We start from the raw sequence: 24,099 nt of genomic DNA on the forward strand, positions 1-24,099 counted from the left end.
CCAGCTCACAAGTGGACAGCAGACCTAACCCACAGCCGTGCTTGAAGCTCTTCTAGCACATGGCACTAACAGGAGTGGTTTGGATGCACTGGGACCTTATGCCGAGGGTTGACAGAGCAAACAAGGCTGTGCTCCGAGGGCGGAGAGCTTGGTGGGAGGGCTGGCTAACTTCACTCTAGCCCTGCTTAGCAGAGGTCAACATGACAAGGACGGCCTGGATGTGACCTCATGCAGAGTCTGCTTTTATGCTTTTGGCTTCCATGGAGAGGAATCATTTCTTCCTCTTTCTGCTGGCATATAGTCTTCAATCACCTTAGATTTCCAGGCCACTGTAATGGGAATTCCAGAGGTTTGCTCTAGCTTTTAAACAGTCAGTTGTTGCCTTCCCACTCGGACCTCTTAAGTCTGGCATTCATGAGTAGATACAAAACATTGTTGGGTTGAAAAGAAATTACTGTTCCAGGTGAGCAATCAGTTCTTTGAGTCAAAGGATGGGTTTAACCGAAAGGATGTGGGCCTTTCTAAACATCCGACTATTTCCCAAACTCGACATGGATGCATGCTTGCATGCATGCATACAGCTGAAGACAGGGTTCCTGGGATACTCACTGTCAGCCTCTCTTCTACTGCTGAACAGCCAAAATCTCTGGCCATTTCATCCCTCATATAGTTATTGGATGTAGCCAGCAGAGCTTCTGTCTAAAAGCAGAAGTTTGAAACTCAAGCCTCGGCTTCCTTCTGTGTACCTCAGTTTGGACCCCTAATTGTATCACTTATGAAAGGGAGGTTTTAATGTTTAGGCCTCTGTAAGCATGCACTAATGTTAATAGAGCTGTTCCAGAGTTTCCCTTATCTGTGGCTCTCAGCTTTGAGTCTGAGCATCACCAAGTTTAGAAACCAGGGCGACATTAGGCCTGGGCCCTGTTGAACTCTGTTTGCCTTTGCAGGTGTGGAAGACATTTTGGTTAAGCCAAATGCAGATGTGTTGAGACAGCGCATCATTGAAGAATCTGCCCAGTGTGGACCCCGGGTAAAGAGGACTGGGAGGCTGGGGCCTGCCGTCCAGGGCCACTTGACCTTACAGGGTAAACCCACACCCTTCTTTGGCTAGAGCCTCCTGTTCCTCTCTTCACTCTAGGCTGTCAGGGCTGCATTGAACCTGCCAGAGGCTGCATCATGTGATGAGATCCGAGGGAAGTGGCAAGATGCCCATCTGGGCAAAGACCAGAGGGATTTTAACATGATTGACATGAAGTTCAAGGAGGAAGTGAACCATTACAGCAATGAGATTAACAAGGTTAGCCTGGCCTACAGTGCACAGATCCCCATCTCCTTGAATGCTGATTGCTGTTGGTTTGTTTTTAATTACATTTGATTCTCACCCTGAGCCCTTTAGATCAGTCCGACTAGGTGATATTTGAAGTTGAGTCTGGGAAGGCCTTGTGCAGCATTTCTAAGTGTGTTTACTTTGGAGTTGCTACATTAAGGGGGCTGAAGAAAGGAGCCTGACTGTAGAACCACTGCACTGGAGGTGGATGCACAGAGTGAGAGGCAGAAGTCTCTGACTTATGCAGCAGAGCCAAGGGTGGATGCTTGGCTTCCTGTTGTACTTTGTACTTGCTGTGTGACCTAAGTAAGTGGTGTGCCTGGGCTCTGTGTTGTTCCTTGCCTAGAAGCATGTGTGAGGACCATGTGCACAATGCCGAGCCCCTCCTATGGCAGTTCAGAAGGAGACGCAGTCTGCCTGGGTCAAGGTCACATGTGCTCGTCCTGTACTCCAGAGCCTGGGCTCCCTACCTAGTGGTTTGGAGGAGCAGCCAGCCTGGTAGACCCGGTCTGGCCCGAGGGAAGAGAGGACAAGGCTACTATCAACATCAGAGTTTGTCTGTGGCTCCTCCCCCTGCCTTTCATTTGATGGCCTAGAAGACTGCCCTCCCCAGTAGAAAGTTTTATTTAGAGGAGCCTTAGAGCTCTGCCTGGGAAAGCGGGAGCCTTGTCTACCAGGGCTGACAGCACATCTTAGAATATATGTGCTCGCTTCCTCTTCCAATCAAGGCTCTGCACCTCCTGTGTTGAGTTGGGTGTCTAGATGTCCAGGCAAAGGCTGAAACAGATTCAGAGCCCATGCTGTCTCCCCCAGATCTCCCTGTGGGCTTTCTTACAGCTGCTGACCTTGTGCTGAGACAAGGCTTCCCCGCCCAGGGCTTGGTGTCATGCAGGCGAGTGTGGGCATTTTAAGATGCTAGCTCTTTGGGGTTCCAAATGGTGCTTTCCTGGGCTGATTCCTTAGTACTTTACCCTAGATTATTTTGTTTTATATGCATTGATGTTTTGCCTACATGTATATCTGTATGAAGGTGACGATCCTCTGGAACTGGAGTTACAGACAGCTGTGAGCTGCCATGTAGGTGCTGGGAACCTGAGTCCTCTGGAAGAACAGTCAGTGCTCTTAACCACTGAGCTCTCTTTTCAGCCCAGATGTTATTTTTATCTAGTGTCTTAGTTACTGCCCTATTGCTGTGAAGAGACACCATGAGTAAGGCAGCTCTTATAAAGGAAAGCATTTAATTGTGGGCTTGCTTGGTTTCAGTACTTAGCCCATTATCATGACAGGGAACATGGTGCCACATAGGCAGTCATAGTACTGGAGAAGTAGCTGAGAGTTCTATACCCTGATCCATAGGCAGAGAGACAGACAGACAGACATAGGTTTTTGAAACCTCAAAGCGTACTGCCAGTGAGACACTTCCTCCAGCAAGGATCCTTCTAATCCTTTCAAATAGTGCCACTCCATGGTGATGAGTCTCTGGGCCAATCTTATTCAAACCACATCTACATCCTCTCAATCCTTTCAGCTTCCTCCTCCTCCCACCCCACCCCCCACCCCCCTTCTCGGCCTTTTATGCTTCCTTTTTTGGTGCCATTTGGCCAGTGAGTGGAACCTGGGCTCCTGTGTCTGGACACTCATAGGTTTTAGTGAAAGGATAATCCAGATAAAGTTTTCCTTTGTCATAAGTGTAGTTCAGCCCTTAGTTGAAAATAAATACTCTTCTCTCTGGCTTTCTTGGTTTTATGTCATAGCTTTACCTTCTGAATGTGGGATTTCAAAAACGATGAAGTCACTGACCAGCGTGTTGATTTAATCCACAGGCATGTATGCCTTTTGGCTTGCACAGACAGTTCCCCGAGAACAACCTGCAGATGATGGTGCAGTCGGGAGCCAAAGGGTCAACCGTGAACACGATGCAAGTATGAACCAAAGTAGCTTACACAGTTTGCCAGAGGGGTGGGCGGATGTCGGAGTTCAGCTTTCAGGTTCATTTCTGCTTTTAAAACATCTTCAATCCATGTGAAATATAACTAAAAAGACTAAAAAGCCCTGAAGCATCTAGTAGTCAGTGCAGGTGCAAGCACTGCCAGGACTCAGAGCTGATACAAATATGCAGGTAGTTTACATACCGTGTGAGACGTATTATAACAACAAGTATTGGTCTGTGTATATATGCATGTTATATCCGCGTATCATTTGTATATGCAGAATTTCAGTGTAAATCTTGACGTTGAAATAAGGACATGCCTCAGTCACTGAAGCGTTTGCTTCACAAGCCCAAGGACCTGTATTCAGGGCTCCAGAATCCATGCCAAAAGCCGGACACGGCAGTTCATGTAGTCCCTTTCTTATGGGCGGGGAGGCAGCTCCCAAAGGTCACTGGTCAGCCATGCTAACCAAGTCGATGGGTTTCAGGTTCAGTGGAAGACCCTGTTACAAAGCAAAAAGGTGAAGAGAGATTAACGAAACACCCAGTGTCAACCACTGGCCTTCACAAGTACACACAGGAATTCATGCACACACACGCCACACACAGAATCTTACAATGTTGCATGATCTGTTTTCATTTCCATTGTAAGCATTGTTCTAGGGATCATTTACTCCTTGAGTCTCATTATTTCCCCCGAGTTCCTTGGTTTTATGGAGACATTTTCACAGATCTTAGTGTCTGTTTTGATATGGGTTTTTTGTTTTGTTTTGTTTTGTTTTCAATCCTTGGGGGCTCGTAGGGGGTCTGCACCATCCTAGGTGGGCGCCAGGACTGTGGGCTTGAGAGGCTGAGCAGATGAGCAGGCTGACTTCTCTCAGGCTCTGGGATGATTTTCCCCTCTGGACTCCATATCCCCATTGGAACCCTTTCCTAGAGCTTTTATTGTGATTAACACCGTGAGCAAAAGCAGCTTGGGGAGGAATTGGTTATATCTTACAATTCCGTGACGAAGGGAACTCAGGACACAAACCCAATGCAGGACCTAGACCAGACGCCACAGAGCAGCCTTGCTTTCTAACTTGCCCAGTGGCTTGCGCAGCCTGCCTTTTTATATTCCTCAGGACCACCTGCCCAGGTGGTGAGCTGGCCCACCCACAGTAGGCATTAACTGAGAAAATGCACTACAGGCAGCCTGATAGAAACATTCTCTCGATTAGGGTTCCTCTTCCCAGATAATTCTGGCTTATGTAAAGTTATCAAAAAACAAAAAAAACAACAGCAAAAACCAAGCAGGGCAAACCTCAAGGCACTCCCAGGTATAACTTGGTGAGTCTAAGTCACAGTTTCTTTTAGGTATTGCTTGTCCTCAAGTGTGGGGGGGGGGCGGGGGGGGAGCACAGCCAACTTTTTCTTGGAATGTTCTTTAGCTTGTTTAAGCATCTAGATTGGCCTTCAGGTCCAACATCATTTCCAAATGCTTTTCCTGAGGGAAAGCTGGAAGTCCTGTTTGGACAGAGTGTCACTCAGCACTCAAACCTTTGCGTCACTTGTGTTTTGTTTCCCCAGATCTCTTGCCTGCTGGGCCAAATTGAGTTGGAAGGTCGGAGACCCCCACTGATGGCGTCTGGCAAGTCACTGCCCTGCTTTGAGCCTTACGAGTTCACCCCCAGGGCTGGTGGCTTTGTCACTGGAAGGTTCCTTACCGGTATCAGGCCTCCTGTATGTATTTTTGGCATTTCCCCTCAGTTCTATGCCTAGGAGTGGTGACTTGTGGCCTCATTAGTAATAGCACAAGAACAACCAAGTGGTAAACGTTAAAGGCTCGCCTGCCAGAGCACGTGGAGATCCCCACTGGGATACTCGGGCCAGCAAAGTGCTTACAGTAGGCCTGTGATCCTGTGAGTGGGAAAACATGGAGCCTGAGTGTTGGCTCGTGCTGTAATCCCAGTACATGCCAAGGGAGAATTGTCATGTTTGAGTCCAGCCAAAGCTACTTAGCAAGCACTCACACCTCCCCAAAACAACAACAACAAAAACATGAAAGGGCACACTAGATCTTGATCTCACCCCTTCTATAACATAGTCCCTCTAAGCCAGTTCTTAGCTGCTTCAGAAGCAGCCAAAGGGGGAAGTATCAGTCACCAAGGTGCTTATATCACCGAAAGGAGCATGGTAGAGATTGATTTCATGAAGTCCCTATTTTCTGTTCTCTCCCTTCACTCCATAATAGTAGGACATCTGTAGCAGCTATATAGTTTTGCTTCAGCAAATACAGTTTTCCCCTAAGGAAACCCCCTTTTGGATGTCATTCCCTTGGGTTGTGCACGTGTTGTACATGGTGTTGTAAGAGGGTGCTGGGTCTAGAGTGAACGTTTGTAAGGCTGCTGACCTCTCTAGAGACTTCCACCATTGTCCCCTCACAAGCATTTCCAGGACCACCCACAGTCTATAGGCAAGAGATATTAGTGGGTTGATGCAGAACCCACACCTTTTATCTTAGGATATCAGAAAATCATTGAGCTGGGCATGTAAGCTACCATATAGCTCTCAACTATAATCCCAGTTAGTCAGGAGCCTGAGGCAGGAGGATTACAAGGCTAGCTTAGACTACATATGAAGACTGTATCTCAAAACTAACCAGAGAAGTTTAGGGAACACTTGGAACTGCAGAATCCGGGTCTGGGATTTGCAGGACGGTGGTGAGCCACAGCACGCTTCTCACTGGCACGGTGGCATACGGTGTCCTGAGGATGCAGGAGGGAGCACTTAGGGCTTCTGGCTCCTGTTGCTTTTGATCCACGTGTCCCTCTACCTCAGGCAGGAAGAGAGCAATCCCAAGGCACCACAGGTCTTTAGGAGCTATTGGGGTTCCGAAGGCCAGGATTCTAGGATCCAGGAAATGAACAGTCTGCGTGGCTAGGAAAGGGTGCATAGCATGGCCCTGAGCGGCCCTCTAGGAAATGCATGGTTCTCACTGCTGCCTTGGGCTCCCATTTTTCCCATAGGAGTTCTTCTTCCACTGCATGGCGGGGCGAGAAGGCCTGGTGGACACTGCTGTCAAAACCAGCCGTTCTGGCTATCTCCAAAGGTAAAAATAAAAGTACCTGTAGACCTCTGATAGGGGTTGGTGTCCCAGGACCCTGCACCTGCCGTGTGCATTCTTTAGATGATATAAATGTCTCCATGTCTGACCTGAGACAGAAAATAGCACAGAGTATTTATTTCTACATGCTGGTGGAACCTGACTTCAGAGGTTTACACAGTAGGCCCTGAGTTCTACAGTGCCTTACCTGTGAACTGCATATGCCTCAAAATATCTGAACACAACCCAACACAAAATTGTAACCCCACATCAAAGAGTATGGGATTCTTTTTGCATATATAAAGCTCGGTTACACAGTTCTTAGGGGTGAACTTTGTAGACGACAACATAATGAACAGTATCCAAAGGCTAGACGTGCCTGGATGGCAGTGATGAGTTTGTTCTTTGTCTGAGAGGTCAGCAACCTGGGAGAAGTACAGAGCACTCTAACGGGTGTCCTTGTCTCCTGAGGGGTCATCCTGGGGGGCCGAGACCTTTCCTTTTCTCTCTGGTAAGGAAAGAAACAGTCTTGCACCTAGCCTTATTGTGTAGACGGAAGGATCCGAGCCCAAAGAATGTATGCTAGTGGGAATAATGATATGAAACCGAGGGGTTGCAAACCCCAGGCCTCTCCAGCTGCGACGCTGAGCGCTGTGGGCTATGGGCAGGGTGACAGGAGTCTAGTTCCTTCCCGACGTCCCCTTGAAGCTTTGCATACCGGTTACTGCTTTGACATTTCTTCTGAGCTCAGACTTGCCAAGCCTCTATACCATGTTCTGGTGTCTTCCTTCCTGACTCCTTGGCATTAGAGTAAAGAGTTGAGGACACTCCTGAGTGATCTGTTGGTAAGAAGCCCTTCTGTGGAGTGGGCAGTGCACAAGTAATGTCAGGGAAGTGAGGTCAGCCCCCTTTCTCCCCAGGGGCCTGCGTTACCTGACCTTTGTGTGAGCAAAGGTTAGACCTCCATTCCCCCTAAATTGTTCAAGTGTACAAGTGTAGCAAAAGAAAATCTGAGAAGCACATGATGGGTGAACTCCACATGGTAGGATCCACGTGTGGAAACCCATAGAAAGAAGAATAGAGGAGGGTGTCGGTATCTCTGGCTGACCAGAGGAGCCAGAGCCACTGGGGCCTAGCTGAATTCACCTGCCAGTGGGAGCTCATGAGGGCTCAGGCAGGAGGAAGCACAGCGCGGGCTTCAGGTAGGGAAGTGGGGAAGGCACCAAACTGCTCACTGCCCGTTTGAGGCCTGCAAGGCAGCACAGCGCAGTTGTGGGAAGCAGAAGGAATACTGTAGCAGAGAGGGGCATATGGCTGTCTGTGGTTTGACAGGAGGAGATTCAAAGTAGATATGTCAGTGGACCGGTAGACCTGGAGCTCAGAGAAACAGTCTGGAGACATGGACATGAGGGACAGCTGTTAGACCCCCTAAGGCCAGCATAGCAGCGGGCCAAAGACTGACATCATCGCCACCATGTGTGGTGAAAGGAGAGCTGGTGTTTGGCATCAACTTGCCAGGCTCTGAGTCAAACATCATGGAAGTGGCTAAAACTGAACTCTACCCTTCCAGCTTGGCTTGGATGCTGGGGGACAGAAAACAGGGTCTTAGGAAACTGTGATAGATGTTGAGTTGTGACCGTTGAGTTGTGATCATCAGAAAGCAAAAGAGGGGGAGGAGCCAACTGCCAGAGAGGACAGAAGACAGCGGTCTTCAGGTGGGGCGTCATGTCAGCATTTAGTTCCTGATGCTGCTGCTTTGCTTGGCAGTCTCTACACTGGCAGTTTAAGAAGTCTTCCTTCTCTTCCCCTCTTTGCCTGCCTATGAGTCTAAGGATGCTGGCTGGTCCCTTAGAGCCCTGAGATACAGCAGAGGGGAGGGGTAGGGAGCAGCTGTATCAGCCGAGCTAAATGGGAACCTGGACTTGGGAGTGTGGCAACCACACCACTGAGGTGCTCTCCCTGGAAAACAGGCAGGAATGTAGCCTCTGGGTACTGGGTCCCAGGGCCTGGGCACTGGGAGTGGCCTGTCCTAGAGGTTTTCCTGGAACAGCCGCCCTCCTCCTCCCCCCACTCCCTCCTCACCCCCTCCCCTTGCCCCTCCCCCTCACTGCCACCCTGAGAGGTGTTTGCTGAGGCCACTGAACAGGGAGTTTCCTTACAGGTGTATCATCAAGCACCTGGAGGGGCTGGTCATCCAGTACGATCTGACGGTCCGGGATAGCGATGGCAGCGTGGTACAGTTCTTGTATGGGGAGGACGGCCTGGACATCCCCAAGACACAGTTCCTACAGCCCAAGCAGTTCCCCTTTCTGGCTAGCAATTATGAGGTAACGGCAGACCCCTGGTGCCTGTGGGTGATGGCTGGTGCCCTGCCACCCCGTCTATGTGACCACTGGGAAAAGCCAGAAATTTCTTCGTAAAGCCCCAACCAGTGTCCGAAAGAATTTGGTACTTTCAGAGCTGCTCCTTAGCCTGTGGCCATACACGGCCGTGGCCACACATGAGTGTCTGTGGAATAGTAGCTGCCTTTGGGGAGCGGGGTGCTGGACCTCAGACTGAAACAGCAAGTCTGGGTTCCTCCTTGGTGTAGTCGGGGGCTGTAGCAACCCTCTGCCCAGTTTAGCTAAAGCAGCTAAATGCTAAAGCCACCCGGTGGGAGATGGAGCAGGGATTTGAACACAGGCCCAGCTTACACATGTCTGTAACTGGTTTATTTCTTAATGCCAAGTCACGGCCATTGCCGTGGACTGACCAGTTACCCTGTGTTCAGCTTGGAAAAGAGCTGTCCAGGGCTCGGCTCTGATGGCAGAACTAAGGCTTTCACTCCTGGCCCGGCCTCACCTTAGTGGCTCCTGTCCCAGGACCCTGGCCATCTTTCCCTCTTCCTGTTCTTAGTGACCTGATCTCTCCCAATGGCTAAGGCTTTATTGGGACGTGATCTGAGTAGTCTTCTTATGCACCTTGCTGGGGTCACTTGAAGTCATGTCATGTGGTCCTTTTTTCATGCTGTCATCTTGCCTGTGTGGTTTGTTTATTTAGGTGATACTGAAATCCAAGCATCTTCATGAAGTTTTATCCAGAGCAGATCCCCAGAAAGTGCTCCGCCACTTCAAAGCCATTAAAAAATGGCATCACAAGCATTCCAGTGCCCTGCTGAGAACAGGCGCCTTCCTGAGTTTTTCCCAGAAGATTCAGGCAGCTGTGAAAGCCTTGAACCTGAAGGGCAAGACCCAGAATGGCCGCAGCCCAGAGGCCCAGCAGGTAACATGGGGAGGCTGTGTCCACAGTGCCTGGATGTTCAGGCCTCCGATAGGGTGTGTTATCAGTCCAGATGCCTCCGGTAGCCATGGGACTCCTGGTAACCACTATGACTAGTAGACTCACTGAACGTATGAGCAGTATGGCTGAAGGAGTCACTAGGCTAGGCTAGGGCTAGGGCTTTGATGGGCAGGAGCGATCAGGGAGACCAGTCACTAGAAGTGAACAGAGCTCTGGATGGAGGCCTGCTAGAGAGAGGGCCAGCCTGGGTTTGGGAGAGATGTGCTAACTAGCACTTAGTAGTCACCTCACTCTGAGTGTCATGGTTGCCTGGGACAGGTCTTTGCCTCTTATACCATAGTCATGAACACCACCATTTGACTTCAGAGGAATCTCAATGGACAGGAAGTAATGATGTCGTGCCCCTACTGTGCTTTGGACAGGCCAAGATGAATTGCGCAAATCATCTTGGCTAGCACCTTGCCATGGGACAGGCTCTGTCCCTGTTTTAAGTGTTGAGCTGGTTCTTAGGTCACCACAGCCAGCCAGGTGCCTGCCTTGAGCTCCCCCTGCCCTCCTCCAGAGCCAGTCCTTTGAGTCTTGTGCCTGGAGTTGGCGACGCCTGTCCAGATGCCTTCCTGCGTAGCTAAGACGTGTCTTGCTGTCTGTCCAGATGTTACAGATGTGGTATGAGTTGGATGAGCAGAGCCGATGGAAATACCAGAAGAGGGCTGCCCCTTGTCCCGACCCATGCCTTTCCGTGTGGCGCCCAGACATCTACTTTGCATCTGTGTCTGAAACATTTGAAAAGAAGATTGATGACTACAGTCAGGAATGGTCAGCTCAAGCAGAGAAAAACTACAAGAAATCAGAGCTTTCCCTCGACAGGTGAGGACATCGATCTGTGACTTGGTGTGTGAGCCTCCAGTCTGCTCCAGAAGAGGGAGGCAGCCTTCACCTGCACCCCAGAAGGTCTCCTTTGCCTTCAAAGGCATATAGAAGAACTTACATAGAGATAGCTCTGTGGCTTCCTCCACGTGGGCACTGCCCTCGCACTCAGTTGTTCATACGCATCCCGGTTTGTTGTGTGAGCTCCTTCCGTGTAAGATAATGGTTGCTAATGGGCGAGCCATCTGAGAAGGATGGTTAGTACATTACAGAATTATGCAGTGAAGGCACTGCATAAGATGGATGTGATTTACACATGCAGATGCACTCCTCTACGTCTGACTGCTTGGTAAACCTGAACCTATTTCCAGGGGGGAGAGAATGTGAATGGTTCCAAAATAACCACTGCCCAGAGGCCTTTGTCACTGGCCTGGCCAGGGCACATGATGTTCTTGTGGCAAACCTGAACAGTTTAACCAAGGAACCAACCAGGGCTTTGCGTGTCTGGTTTCTGATGTGGGCAGTCTGATACCTGCTCCTGATTCCTGCTGTTGTCCCCTGTGCCTTCAGGCTGAGAACCTTACTGCAGCTGAAGTGGCAGCGCTCGCTGTGTGACCCAGGCGAGGCTGTTGGTCTCCTGGCCGCCCAGAGCATCGGAGAGCCCTCCACACAGATGACACTGAACACCTTCCACTTTGCAGGCAGAGGCGAGATGAACGTCACCCTGGGCATTCCAAGGTATGGGGTACAAGGAGGTGCGCTGCCACTGTCAGCCTGCCCTGTTGCTCTGGGAAAGGCGTCATTCTATGAGAGGGACAAGGGGGGGCGGGGCTGGTGAGCGGGAGAGTAAGTCCTCTAGTATGGACTCTCGAGCCTATTTGGAGCCAGAGTGCTTTCTGCGGATCCTGCTGCCACTCCCTTCATCAGGTTACCAGAGACCTGCAAGACCTCACACACGAGACCATGGTCCATTCCAACACAGTGCCGCCTGGCTGGCTGCCCGACCCAGGAGCGTCATTCCTGTGGCCCCGGCCCTTTGGGTGCATGTCTCTACACTGCAGTGTGGCAATGGCTGGGGAAGCGGCTAACATGGGCCCACACTGCTGGCTTCCTCCGTGCACTCTCCACTCTGGCAGATTGATGCTGGAAAGCTTCCCCAACTTGTCAGCGTGAGGGTTCCCTCCCATGACTGCAGGAGGCTGAGCCCACTGGGCTGCTGTTAGGGTGGCGGGGCTGAAGGCTTCTCTAGTCTGCGCTCTCCTCTGTCTCTCGTTTGGTGAGCTCTCTAAGTGCCTGCTGGCCGCAGGGAATGGTGATGGAAGCGAGCTTTAGCTGTAACTGCACACGAGGAGCTGGTCCAGCAGGGAACCAGGCAGGACAGGACATGTGACTGATAGGACGCACTCCTCTGTCGTATCCCGAACACTGCCGTCTTTAAGAGTTTTCAGGTGAACAAGAAAACCTGTTTGCCTCTGATCAGATGTGTCCTTATTCTCTGACAGACTGAGGGAGATTCTCATGGTGGCCAGTGCCAACATCAAGACACCCATGATGAGCGTGCCTGTGTTCAGCACCAAGAAAGCACTGAAGAGAGTGAAGAGTCTGAAGAAGCAGCTCACCAGGGTGTGCCTAGGAGAGGTAACCGCCTTTCATACTGATCACGCGCTGGGTGGAGGCCTAATCCTGCCTCCTCCGACCACAACAGAGCAGTCTACTGGCGTCTTAGTTCCAGACTCCCCCCAGGAGACAGACACTGTCTCTGCCAGGTGCTAGACAGGGATAGGGCAAGAAGCTTTTAAGATAATTGTTAGTTCCATAGCATTTGCCTGGAGACTGCGGTAAGAATGCTTCCTGGGTTAACTTAGCAAACTGCAGGGCTGTTCCCTGGAGCACACCCCCAACAATTTACACAGGCAGAGCTTACTTGGGGTTCTTTGCAGTTCGGGGCTGTGGCCCCTCAGACTTGCTGTCTTGCGATCCAGTTGCAGTGCACAATCATCTGAGGCCTGAACAGGTCAGATTCTCTGTGTCCATCTGGTTCTAGGTATTGCAGAAAATTGACATCCAGGAGTCCTTCTCTATGGGAGAAAAACAGAATAAATTTCGAGTGTATGAGCTCCGGTTCCAGTTCCTGCCATATGCGTATTACCAGCAGGAGAAGTGCCTGAGACCTGAGGACATCTTGCACTTCATGGAAACCAGGTCAGGACTCAGCTGTGTGTGTCTCTGACTTTAGCTGTGGAGCACTCCTGGCATGAACCTACGAAGGAAGTGTTTCAGAGGACAGTAGGCCCTGCCACCTGATGTGGCCCCTCACCCCAGTCTGCACTGTACGTGGGACCCTTCGTAGTTATTATTACTTATTATCGCCTCAGCTTGTCTTGGATTGGTGAGTCCTCTCCTGCTTGTGGTATTACGGTACAAAAGGACCTGTAGGGAAGCACGAGCAGCCTCATCAGGGTGGTGCTTCTGTGGTTCAGACCAGCATGCGGCATAAAGTGGGATTCTGTGATTTCAGCCTATAATGTGGTTCCTCCTTCACATCTTGCCAGCTGATAGGGAGCCAGTGACATGTTTCTAAACCACTTTATAAATAGATACTCACTGTAGGAATTCTGGTTTCTATCTGCTAGGGAGAATGAACTTCTTTTCCCCTCAAGTTCAGGTTACTGGATTTGAAAGCACAGGCCATAAGGGTGAGGGAGGATACAAGATCAGAAGTGTGGGAAGAGTCACCAAAACTTGCTTTTTGCCCAGTGGTGGTAAAGCAGTCTGGGAGGACACACACTGGCAGAGTGTGGAACCTGTTTTGGGGGGGAAGGCTCTCATGTGCAAGCATGTGGACCAGGGCACCTGGATCTAATGATTTCAAAAAAGCAAGGCTTTCCTCCTACTGCTCTCTTGTTAACAAACGTTTGCTTTGTGTGAGCGGAAGGGGAAAGAAAATCAGTCTCCTTGCGTTCAAGCATCAGCAACTAGTAAATATATGTTTAATGCATTCAAGCAAAAGAGATGCCATCACCTACAGGATTTGGCCATGTGCCTCTGACCACTGCTTTTTGTGTAGACAGGATCTCAGGTCTCCCCAGAGCTGCTAACTTGTAGAGAGCCAGGACAGTAAGATGGCTCAGTTCAGTGGGTAAAGGCAGTGTCACCAAGCCTGGCATTCGGTCCCTAGGGCCTCATATAATGGAAGGAGGTCACTGACTCCCTGTCTGTCCTGAGCTCTGTATGCACACTGGCGTGCTCACGCAGATCCAGAGAAGCAGTGGCAGGCCAGAGAAAGAAGCCCTGCTTCAGCCGGCACTCCTGTGCTGTCCTGCGCTGCACTGCACTGGTATCAGGGCCTCTGCATCTATTCCCAGCACATGCTTTGTCCCTTCATGTGCTCTGGGACACTGGACAGCGTGACAGGAGCACAGAACGGGCTCCAGCCTGCCAGCTTGTTAATTACCAGAGAAGACAGGGCTCCCGCGTACAGCGGGTATTGCGCCGGCCTGGAAGTTCTTCTGAGAGGAGAGAATCAGAGCCCACTGGGCCTCTGAGGGGGATTGAGAGGAGGCCGAGCTGACAGCTTGCCCCATTTCTCTACACCCTGGAAGCATTGGCTGTCAAGCAGGAAGGACACCATGAGGGACAAGCCAGCTGAGCATAGAGTTCTGTCTATCTTATGGAAGGAAAAAAAAGATGTAGTTGTATTATTTTAATGGTGTGTATCTGCGTATGGGTGTGTGTGTGCTGTATGCAGGTGTCCATCGAGGCCAAGGGTGTCAGGGCTCCCTGCTGCTGGGGTTGTAGGCAGTTGTGAACCGCCCAACATAGGCTGTGGGAACCAAGCTCAGGTCTTAACAGAGCAGTAAGGCCTCTTGACCACCAAGCCGTCTCACCAGCCTCTAAACCACTTTTTTGTTTGTTTCTTCTTACAAGTGACATCCTGGCTCGTTCCCAGCAGTACTTTTTCAGCTCCTAGGTGTCTTGCTTGTGCACTTGAAAAGCTGTGATGAGCAGGGCATGTGCCTTTGGGCAGCAGCAGTCTGAGTGAGTCCATAGCAGGCCGCCAAGGTCTCAGGCAAAGACAGAAGCAGGAGCTGCCTGTAATGCGGGCTGCGGTTTAGAGTTCTCCGCCCGCCTAGGCCGACTCAACTACATTAAGGCCTTGAGCTCACCAGAAATGGAAGGCGACATGAGAGCCACCTCCCTGCAGCTGCCCCTCCTTCCTTCCCTTCTCCTGTCTCTGCCCCCCTTTCTTTTCCTCTCCCCTTCTCATCTATGGATGAGGCTTCGCTTTCTTCCTTCCTTCCCTCCTTCCTTCCTTCCTTCCTTTCTTTTTTTTCCTCCTTCCTTCCTTCCCTCCTTCCTCCTTTTAACAAATAATGGAAGGAAAAGGGAACAGAAACAAACAGGTGTCCTTGGGTGGAGGCACATAAGCACAAATGGTCCCAGGTGTCTCTGCTGGCATCCTTCACTCTAATATTTGTGTGGCTAACCTGGAGGAGTAGCCAGGGTGGGGAAGTGGAGCGAGCACTGAGCTGAGTGACAGGGCAGTGACGGGCTGCAGCTTCTGCCCCTGTCCCAGCCATGGGGTCAGCCCACCTCTGCAGTCAGAGCAGCTGAGCAGGAGCGACTCCTGAAGCAGCAGGTCATGGGGATGGTGACAGGCACATTGGGGAACGCCGAAGGGTCCTGTTCCCAGGTCGTGGTCGTTTATATGGGATGGTTGGCTCCTCTGCATATGCCGCATATCCTCCTCTGCATATCCTGTTCTTTGATTTGCCGCACTGCCGGGTAGCACGGCCTTCACGGAACAGTCACTCAGGGCCGTCACTCTCCTTGCCCTTGCACAGTCACAGAAGAGCACATTGGCAGCCCCTGCAGGGAGGCCCTGCTGTCTGCCATCCTCAAGCATCCTGCTGCTCCACCGTCACCTTTGTCCTCCTGCAGGCAGGGTAGAGAGGAGCCCCAGAGGGGGGACATTGTGGAGGAGTTCCTTCACACACGGCCTGGCCTTGGGGGAAGGCAGCACGACTGGGAGTATTGCTGAGGTGAGAGTGCAGACGCCCAGAGGGTCCCTGAGAGGAGGAATATGTGGACCATTGCAAATGGTGGGCAAGGAACCTCAGAGCGGAGTGTCCGTGCTGAGACAGGGCAGAGGTTCCTGAAGACAGCTAACCCTAGTCTCTGGAGGGGGGCGCCGTGTTCTGCCTTATTCCATCTCCTCTGTGTGCCCTTATAATATATATAATATATTCGATCAAGGCTCTCACCCTTCTCCAGTGTCTCCTCTTTCCACATGAACTGTGTCTGTCCAGTCCTGGGACTGCCCTGCCTCCCCTTTGCCGACTCTCCTGCCCCCATTCCTCAGCACCTGGTGAACAAGCCTGTCTATTTATTAGTGGGTCTCAGATAAACTGTACTCTCTTTGAAAAGTTTAAAAAAAAATGGCTGGGAAGTTAGCACAGAACTTAAGAGCCCCCTTGCAGCTGTCCAGGTTTGATTCCCGCACATACATGGTGGCTTACAACCATCTGTAACTTCAAGTACAGGGAATTTGGCACCTTCTTCTGGACTTCATGAGTACCAGGCACACACGTGATACATACATGCATGCAGACGCTCAACATATAAAATCCGTACATCTTTAAAAAAAAAAAACAGGAAGGATGACATTCTTTAGGTTTTAATGACAAAAATAGTAAAACATTTGACCTACTGCTTTTCAAATGAAGTCTCCAGGCTGGGAGCCTGTCTTTATCATTCTCTTGCATATAGGATTAGTGTGGGTTAGGCACAGAATAGCACTCAGATCATAGGATGGAGGAATGCAGGGCTTGGGTGAGAACTTGGATGATGTATGGTTAACTCGGTCCACTTTGGGATGCTCCACGTGCCTCACAGGAGAGAGAGGTTATTTAAAAAAGTGGGAGTTGGCCAGGCTGAAATCCAAGGGACCCTTAAAATGGGTGTGGGGGAGGTGACTCCGGGAGAAGAAGAAAGGGACCCAGGGGTTCTTCAGATAGATTTGGGTCTGACCTGTTGGTGTGACCATGCCACAAAGTCCACTGTGTTACCCTTTGAAGTCCCAGCACACTTTAATGTCTTCTCTTGTTCATTCAGTTGTTGGGGCTTCCATGTATGAGGGTGCAGATTCCTCTGAGCCAGACAGACCTACTTTCTTGAGATACTACAGATGTCTGGGAGGGGGTGGGCTGTCCCGGGCTGTGTTCCCATCTCTTACCATTGGTTCTGCTGTTCTGGTGGATGACAAGCACAGTGGTCATTTACCGTCATTTACCAAATACAAGCTCTACCAAGCCTTAAGGAAAGTAATGATGGCTGACATGTGGTTGCACCGTACTAAAACCCACATTCTCCAGACAAATTAAAAAGTGCAGGCACCTGTCTGTCACAGTCTGAGGCACGTTAGTTTAAGAGTGGCAGAGTGTATCTAGATGGCGCAGGCTGGAGTATGGAACTGGTGTTCTCTCTGACTCAGCAAGTAGAAGGTAGAGGAGGGGAGACTGGCCTCAGTCCCGTGAGCTGGCTCCTGTGCAAATCCTTTAGCATGGAGAGGGCCAGACACACTTATCCTGATGGGGTGGATGGCTCTCTTCTCATACAGATTCTTTAAGCTACTAATGGAAGCTATCAAAAAGAAGAATAGCAAAGCATCGGCCTTCAGAAGTGTGAATACTAGGAGAGCTACACAGAAGGACCTCGATGACAATGAGGACTCGGGGAGGAATCGGGTAAGCAAATGCCAGGAACCCTGTGAGGTGCACGGGACTGATCTCAAGGCTGAGAGGCTTGGAGGGCTTCCGTAGGGGCTTCTCTCGGGAGGTTTTATGACTGTTCTCAGCATTCTGCAAGACTTCGTGGTGCTAGCTCATCTCTCCATGTACCTCGGCATGTATGTTGCCCTCGCCCAGTAAGCTGCACTTTTCCTCCCAGGCACGATGGGCCAGGCCAGTGAGGCTTACAGCAATGTTTGCTCAGCTCTGGGTGAGACCTGCAGACTCTGTAAGATGTCCATCCCAAAGATGGTGCACTGAGCCTTTGAAAGTTCTTATTTTCCTTTCAAACTTTTAACTTCCCCCAAAGCACCAAGGCACTGGCTGAAAAAGTGATTTGAAGCAGATAAGTTGAACCACAGTGAAAAAAGGGAAGAAAAACTATTGGTGGCCAAGCAGGAGAGGAAGACATGGTCCAGATAAGAAGTAGTGTGGGAAGTCCCTAAGGCCAGGGACCAGGGCACTTCTAGGGCGCAAACAGAGGCCGGTGCTGATGAGAGGGCCTGCTCAGGTGCTTGTCACATGGATTGGGAATGCCCTGCCTCGCTCTGTCACCTGTCTCTGGGCCTAGATCAGAGAAAAGTTGTCCTAGGTTCCTCTTGTCCTGTGGCTCTGCCATTTCAGTAACTCAAGCACAGATCGACACGACTGTTAAACTTTGCCAGACAGAGGCAAAGAAACTAGGAACCAAGGCCAGGAAGGGAAAAGACAGCTTTCTCCTTCCCACCCACAATGTTTGAGCAATATTTATGTCATGTAATGACTGTGGGCAGCCCTCTACCATTAAACTGTATCACTAACCCCTTTAACCAAAATATTATGGTATACAAGAGAGGGTAATGGCGTGTATGTGACGTGAACACAGGGGAGAGACTGTGGTAAGCCCTTGGGAACTAAGGAGCGAGCAAGGAGGGAAGACAGAGGGCAGCTAGGTGACGTGCGAGAGTGACGCAGACGCCCCGGCAAACCCGTAGTGATGTATGGTACCAAGCAGGAAAGAGGTTCGCAAACCCAAGGCTAGCTGAGCAGGCTGGGGAGGAGGGCTGGGTTAGGGACTGAGTGGCTAGAGGACGGCTGATGGAGAGGTGGGTAGATAAACAGTCGGAAGGTGGCCACAGCATTAGGCAGCCGGGCCAGCGAGTGGGCAGAAGGATTCACTGACTGCTGGATATTAGTAAAACTGATCATTTCTCTCCTTGACCTCAAACTACAGAGAGAGGAGGAAAGGGATGAAGAAGAGGAGGGGAACATTGTGGATGCTGAGGCTGAGGAGGGGGACGCGGATGCTTCTGACACCAAACGCAAGGAGAAGCAAGAAGAAGAGGTGAGGGGTGCTGGCAGGGTGCGAGCTGTGCTCACACATAAGGAGTGTCCCCCGCCCATGCCACTGTGTCACACTGGGAACCCACCAGTCCAGCGTACCTCTTAATTAAACAGACAGGATTTTACTTAGACTCTGGCTAACCCTGAGAGTCAGACTCAAAGACCCGGAGAACACTGACAAGAAGTTAGTGTCTGCTGTTTGTCCAGTGACAATGTGATCTCCCTCACTGCCCCCAAACCTATCCCAAGTGTCATGAGAGAAGATCAGAGAGGCTGGGGGATTCTCGGGTTAGTGGTCATCCAGGGCGGCTGTGTGAAAAGTGAGCTGCTCTGAGGGGACATCAGGACCGAGTGGCGGCTGACACAGGGGAGGCGAAGGACGGCAGATGGAGGAAGCTGGCCAGGGCAGAGCAGAGAAGCTAGTGCGGGCCAGCGGGGCCTGGGGTGTTCCAGAGGTGACATCCAGGTGACTGGGACCTGCACCGACTGCCTGCGTCTCACATCCTGCCAGGTTGACTATGAGAGTGCAGAAGAAGGGGAGGAGGAAGAGGAAGAGGATGTACAAGAAGAAGGGACCGCCAAAGGAGAAGGCACCCACCGGGGCCCTGAACCAGATGAGGAAGAAGGTCCAGGCCTCGAGGAGGAATCATCCCAGACCCCTCCCCGCCGCCACTCCGGGCCTCAGGGGGCTGAGGCCATGGAACAGCGGATCCAGGCTGTGCGGGAGTCCCACCCGTTCATTAAGGACTACCAGTATGACACCGAGGAGAGCCTGTGGTGCCGGGTCAGTGTCTGTACAGCTGGGCCGGGGCCTTATGTCTAGCCTGACCCTCACGTAGAAGCTTACTACTTAACCCACTGCTCTTCCTGCATGAATATTCCCTGAAGAACCTCTGCCTTCTTGTTTTAATATTTTATCTGCATGGGTATTTGCCTGTGAGTATGGCTAATACCCATTGCACCATATGTGCAATTCCCTTGGAGGCCAGAAAAGAGCATTCCTTGGAAATGGAGTTACAGATGGTTTAAGCCATGGTGTGTGTCCTGGGAATTAAACCCAGGTCCTCTGGAAGAGCAGCCACTAATAACCACATTTCTTTAGCACCCCTGAAGAATCTCTTAATGACTGGTGACCCTGTGCTCTAAAACACAGCCTTACCTGTTCCACATTCCAACCCACAGTCCTCAGAAATTGTGTATATGTGAGTCTCAGCTGCAGACCTAGCAGATGAGACCTTCCAAATGGCCGCTTCATTTAATGGAAGCGCAGACATGTCACCTGCATCACAGGCAGCAGCTTCCTTTCTTCTGCCAGGAGACAGTAGCCCACCATTCAGCTTGCTCTAGAATGTCCCCTGTTCCCAATCCTGAGAGTTCCGTGGTTCCTTTGGGGCCTGGGTGGTTCAGTGTTTTGGTATCGGCATAGAATACTCCTCTCTTTAATCAAACTCCATGAATCCCAAGCTTGGATAACAAAACTTGCTGGTGGGACCTGCAGCCTAAAGCAGCAGGCACTGTGTTGTGGCCACGGAGAGGACAGGCCAGTGGAGAGGACTGGACACCTGTCAACTGCTCCCACCTTGAATATGGTGCAGTATTCAGTCCACCTGCCCGCTTCTGCAGCAGGACCCATCTCCCCAGTCAGGAGAATATTAAATGGGCTTTGAAGGCTGCTTGAAGTAGACCTGAGGCCCCAGCCTGTACACAGAGCTGGTGGGGGGTGGGGGCTGTCTTCCTTGACCCAGCGCTCTTCTCCTATAGGTGACTGTGAAGCTTCCGTTGATGAAGATTAATTTTGACATGAGCTCCTTGGTTGTGTCCTTGGCCCACAATGCCATTGTCTATACGACCAAGGGCATCACTCGGTGCCTCCTGAATGAAACGACCAACAGTAAGAATGAGAAGGAGCTTGTGCTGAACACGGAGGGGATCAACCTCCCCGAGCTGTTTAAGTACTCTGAGGTATGTGGCCCTGCGGGCTGGTGGCCGGTCTGGGACAAATTCCTACCCTGACCTCATGTTCTTTGGGGAGCCAGGCACTGGGAGTTGACTCAGTCAGCTGGCTCTGGACCCTGCTGAGTCATTCGTGCTGCACTGTGGACCCCAAATTGAGTGTGCCCTCCCTCATCTGTGACCCAAGGACTCCCCTTTCCTTTTAGGTTTGTGTGTAGAAAACATTAGCCAGGGCTTTCTCAGCATCATTTAAGAACCCTGTTGTGTTGTTTCGTTTTCTCTTAGAGGAGTTCTCAGAGTAGAGTATAAGAAACAGTGCCCGAGTATGGCTCACTCTGTAGCTGCAGCTCAGCCCACGCTCCCTGTGTGAAGCAGAAGGAGGCCTTGTGCTCCCATCCCACCATTCTTTAGTCCTTTTCTCTGAGATGCTTTCACCCCAGGGTGTAACACTTTCTCCTACACTAAGGAGCTTGGCTGCTCTGGCTCCCCGAGTACCCTCACCCATGCTCCATATCCAAGATCCCGGGCCACTGTGCCACACCTGTGGTGCTCTAGAGCCTTGACCAAGAGCGCGCCGGCCCTGGGGAGGAATGGAACTGATCTGTACCTCCTGCCTGCGTATGCGATGTCACCTGACTCACTCACTTGGGGTTTGTTTCAAGTACTCAGGCAGCCTGTCCCCGTCCCCTGCAGATTGTGACTAATACTGGGTTGAGTCACCAAGAGCCTCAGGCCTCTGGAGAGGCCAAGTAAATCGTGGGATCCAACCTGTTCCTACCCCATGCACCCTAGAGAGGCATTCGAGGGTCTCTGTGAGGCACCTCTCTTCACCTCCCAAGTGTCCATCCCAGTGAACAGAATTCTGTTACAAGAATAGTAACAAACAAAAAACTGTTTCTTGCTTAATTTCAAGTGTGTCCTAAGTTGTCTCTTTACATTGGTCGCAAAAGCAAAACAGCCTAGGGCCCTGACTGGTGTGTGGCAACCCTCCTGCCTGCTGCGGCTGCCTCCGCACACTTGTCACCAGCTGCCCCCCCAGCCGCTGGGCACAAGGCAAGAAAGAATACTAGGGGGATCTGCACACGGAACAGAGATGGCCATGGGGCACTTGAGTCCGTGCCTTCTTCCCTTGTCCAGGTACTAGACCTGCGCCGCCTCTACTCCAACGACATCCACGCCATGGCCAACACTTACGGCATCGAGGCTGCGCTACGGGTGATAGAGAAGGAGATTAAGAATGTGTTCGCTGTGTACGGTGAGTGGGGCATGACAGCACTGGTCTAGTCGGAGTACCCGAAGGCCAGGGCAAGAGAACTGAGGCGGTCGGCCCTGCATTCTGGTGGGAACAGAGGCATGAATGCTGAGTGTACTGGGACTATAGTCATTTGAGGGTCCCCATGAGGGAGTGTGGAAGATGATAGCTTTGATTATTGAAATAGTGTCCCAGGTACTGGTGCCTTTGTGAAGCTCATGATGGGTGGCTTTGGCCCTTCAAGGGTCCAGATCTCAGGTAGAAACAGGACACTTAGGCAGAGTCCCATTTCCTGTGACCCCCTCAGGTGGGTCTGCTGAGCAAGATGGAGGGATCAGGACAGTCCCTGAGCCAGGTGTAGGGCTTTCAGGGCTGGACGAGGAGGTGGAGGAGCTGAGTGGTCTGGGGTCTGGCTGTACCCTGCCTGTGTTAGAGAATGCTTCCTCAGTTTCCCTTGTCTCTGTTTAACCTTCCTAATGCTCTGCCCCTGTGACAGGCATCGCAGTTGATCCTCGCCATCTCTCCCTGGTGGCTGATTATATGTGTTTTGAGGGTGTCTATAAGCCGCTCAATCGCTTTGGGATCCAGTCAAGCTCTTCCCCTTTGCAGCAGATGACATTTGAAACCAGCTTCCAGTTTCTGAAACAGGCCACCATGATGGGTGAGTGTGTGCCCTCCCTGTGCAGATGGGCGTGTCTCACCCCTTGCGTGCAGTGAGAGCGTGAAATCAGAAGTGGGGAGGCAGCAGACAGTAAAGGTCTGCATTCTGATGGAATAGAGGGAGCTCCTCTTCCAAACTTAAGTACAGTGCCATAACACCAGTCTATGCGGGGGTGGGGGAGTGATCTCCAGCTGAGGTACCACCACACAACCTCAGCATTGAGCCCTCAGTCCCCTCACATCTCCCTCAGACCCCTGACACAAGCTCTTTCTGTCTTTTATAGGAGCCCATGATGAACTGAAATCACCTTCTGCCTGCCTTGTGGTGGGAAAGGTCGTCAAAGGCGGGACAGGCCTGTTTGAGCTCAAGCAGCCCCTAAGATAGCAGCACTGTGTGCCCAGCCTGGAGGAGCTGGGGTGGGCACCGCTGACAGCTCAGAGTCACACAACAAAGCAGGGGCCTTGGGCTCCAGAAAGCAGGTGGCCCGAGCTGAGCCAGCTTCACTCAGAAAAGGCTCCTCCTACCCAGCCTTTCTCAGGAGCAGGAACAAGGCTTCCCAAGCCCTCCAAGACGGCTAGTGCTTGACTTGCGCTCCAGGAGGCCCCAGCCAAGAGCCTAACAAGAGACCCAGGACGACTCAGCGGGAAGATCACCGTGAGCCACGTTTGCTGTTGGGACTCCCAGGTGCCACATTACTGTGCATAGCTAGTGGCTGAGGAGACATTCCTAGGGGTTCCTGAAGATCCAGAAAGGGCATGCAACCTGCTTCATGTACCTGTCCCTCCTGCCGCAGCTACCAGAGGACAGTCCTCGAAGAGACTCCGCCCAGGGCTGCTTTCCTGGGCTAGAGTCAGTGGCACAAGGCACCTACCATACTGCCATTGCACTGTGGTTGCGTGCACCAGACCAGACTTCCCCCCTCAGCCAGGACATCTCCCTGGGGCCACAGCAGCGTTCCACCTCACAGAAAACCCAAAGTGTCCCACTGGGGCTCTCCAGCAAGGCTGAGAAGCCCAACCTTCCGGCCTCTGCACGCAGCTTGTTGTCAGGGGCCATAGTCACCCCCCAGGTCCCGCACTGTTGGGGTCTTTGAGCCATGCAGTAAGGCTCCCTTACTGGACAGAAAAGCCAGGCCGTTTCTATTTTTGTCCACTGTTATTCCAACATGGGCTGAGTAATAAACATGGCTGCAACTGGCTGTTAGAAGATAATCAAGACTTAAGTTTTTAATCTTTCCCCTCACTTGCGGTTTCTGCATCTGGTAATTAGGATTTTCTTGGCACAGATTTCAGGCTCCCCTTCCTGCTCTTCTCGCAATGTAGGGGCAGAGCTTGTTCCCCCAAACCCCAACTCCCAGTCTTCACCCCTGAATCCTACCCATGCCAGAAGCATAGAACAGGAGGCTGTGGGGAGAATTTGTGTCACCTAAGTCAGGTAAGAAGGCTGAAGCGACCTCAGGAATGGGCTGGGTTAAAGGTCACCTTGCCAGAAGAGATTCTGCAGTCTCCTCCAGGCTCATGATGGGACCTATCCTGTGTGTACCCCAGGAAGCTAGCACCTCAAAACAGACTGGCATAGAAGACTGTCACAGCCTCGGAGAGAAGCAGACAGAAGGGGTCCCAGGAACCCTGCCC

The 24,099-nt window shown here is 51.5% G+C and overlaps 1 protein-coding gene across 1 annotated transcript in view; it reads left to right on the top strand.

Moving 5' to 3' along the window:
• Polr1a (RNA polymerase I subunit A) overlaps positions 1-23,676 on the top strand; it is a 63,045-nt gene extending 39,369 nt beyond the window's left edge. Inside the window, exons 17-34 of the mRNA XM_052173897.1 lie at positions 948-1,030; positions 1,139-1,297; positions 3,151-3,249; positions 4,827-4,979; positions 6,266-6,348; positions 8,504-8,669; positions 9,382-9,603; positions 10,274-10,488; positions 11,059-11,226; positions 11,991-12,126; positions 12,533-12,690; positions 17,108-17,234; positions 18,490-18,600; positions 19,111-19,383; positions 20,361-20,561; positions 21,690-21,807; positions 22,301-22,465; positions 22,749-23,676. Coding sequence (XP_052029857.1) covers positions 948-1,030; positions 1,139-1,297; positions 3,151-3,249; positions 4,827-4,979; positions 6,266-6,348; positions 8,504-8,669; positions 9,382-9,603; positions 10,274-10,488; positions 11,059-11,226; positions 11,991-12,126; positions 12,533-12,690; positions 17,108-17,234; positions 18,490-18,600; positions 19,111-19,383; positions 20,361-20,561; positions 21,690-21,807; positions 22,301-22,465; positions 22,749-22,849 — 2,738 coding nt within the window. The 3' untranslated portion in view covers positions 22,850-23,676. The remainder of the gene's footprint in view (positions 1-947; positions 1,031-1,138; positions 1,298-3,150; positions 3,250-4,826; positions 4,980-6,265; positions 6,349-8,503; positions 8,670-9,381; positions 9,604-10,273; positions 10,489-11,058; positions 11,227-11,990; positions 12,127-12,532; positions 12,691-17,107; positions 17,235-18,489; positions 18,601-19,110; positions 19,384-20,360; positions 20,562-21,689; positions 21,808-22,300; positions 22,466-22,748) is intronic.
• Positions 23,677-24,099: the final 423 nt, after the last annotated feature.

Source organism: Apodemus sylvaticus, chromosome 2, assembly GCF_947179515.1.
Source record: "Apodemus sylvaticus chromosome 2, mApoSyl1.1, whole genome shotgun sequence".
In the NCBI taxonomy this organism is placed as follows: Eukaryota; Metazoa; Chordata; class Mammalia; order Rodentia; family Muridae; genus Apodemus; species Apodemus sylvaticus.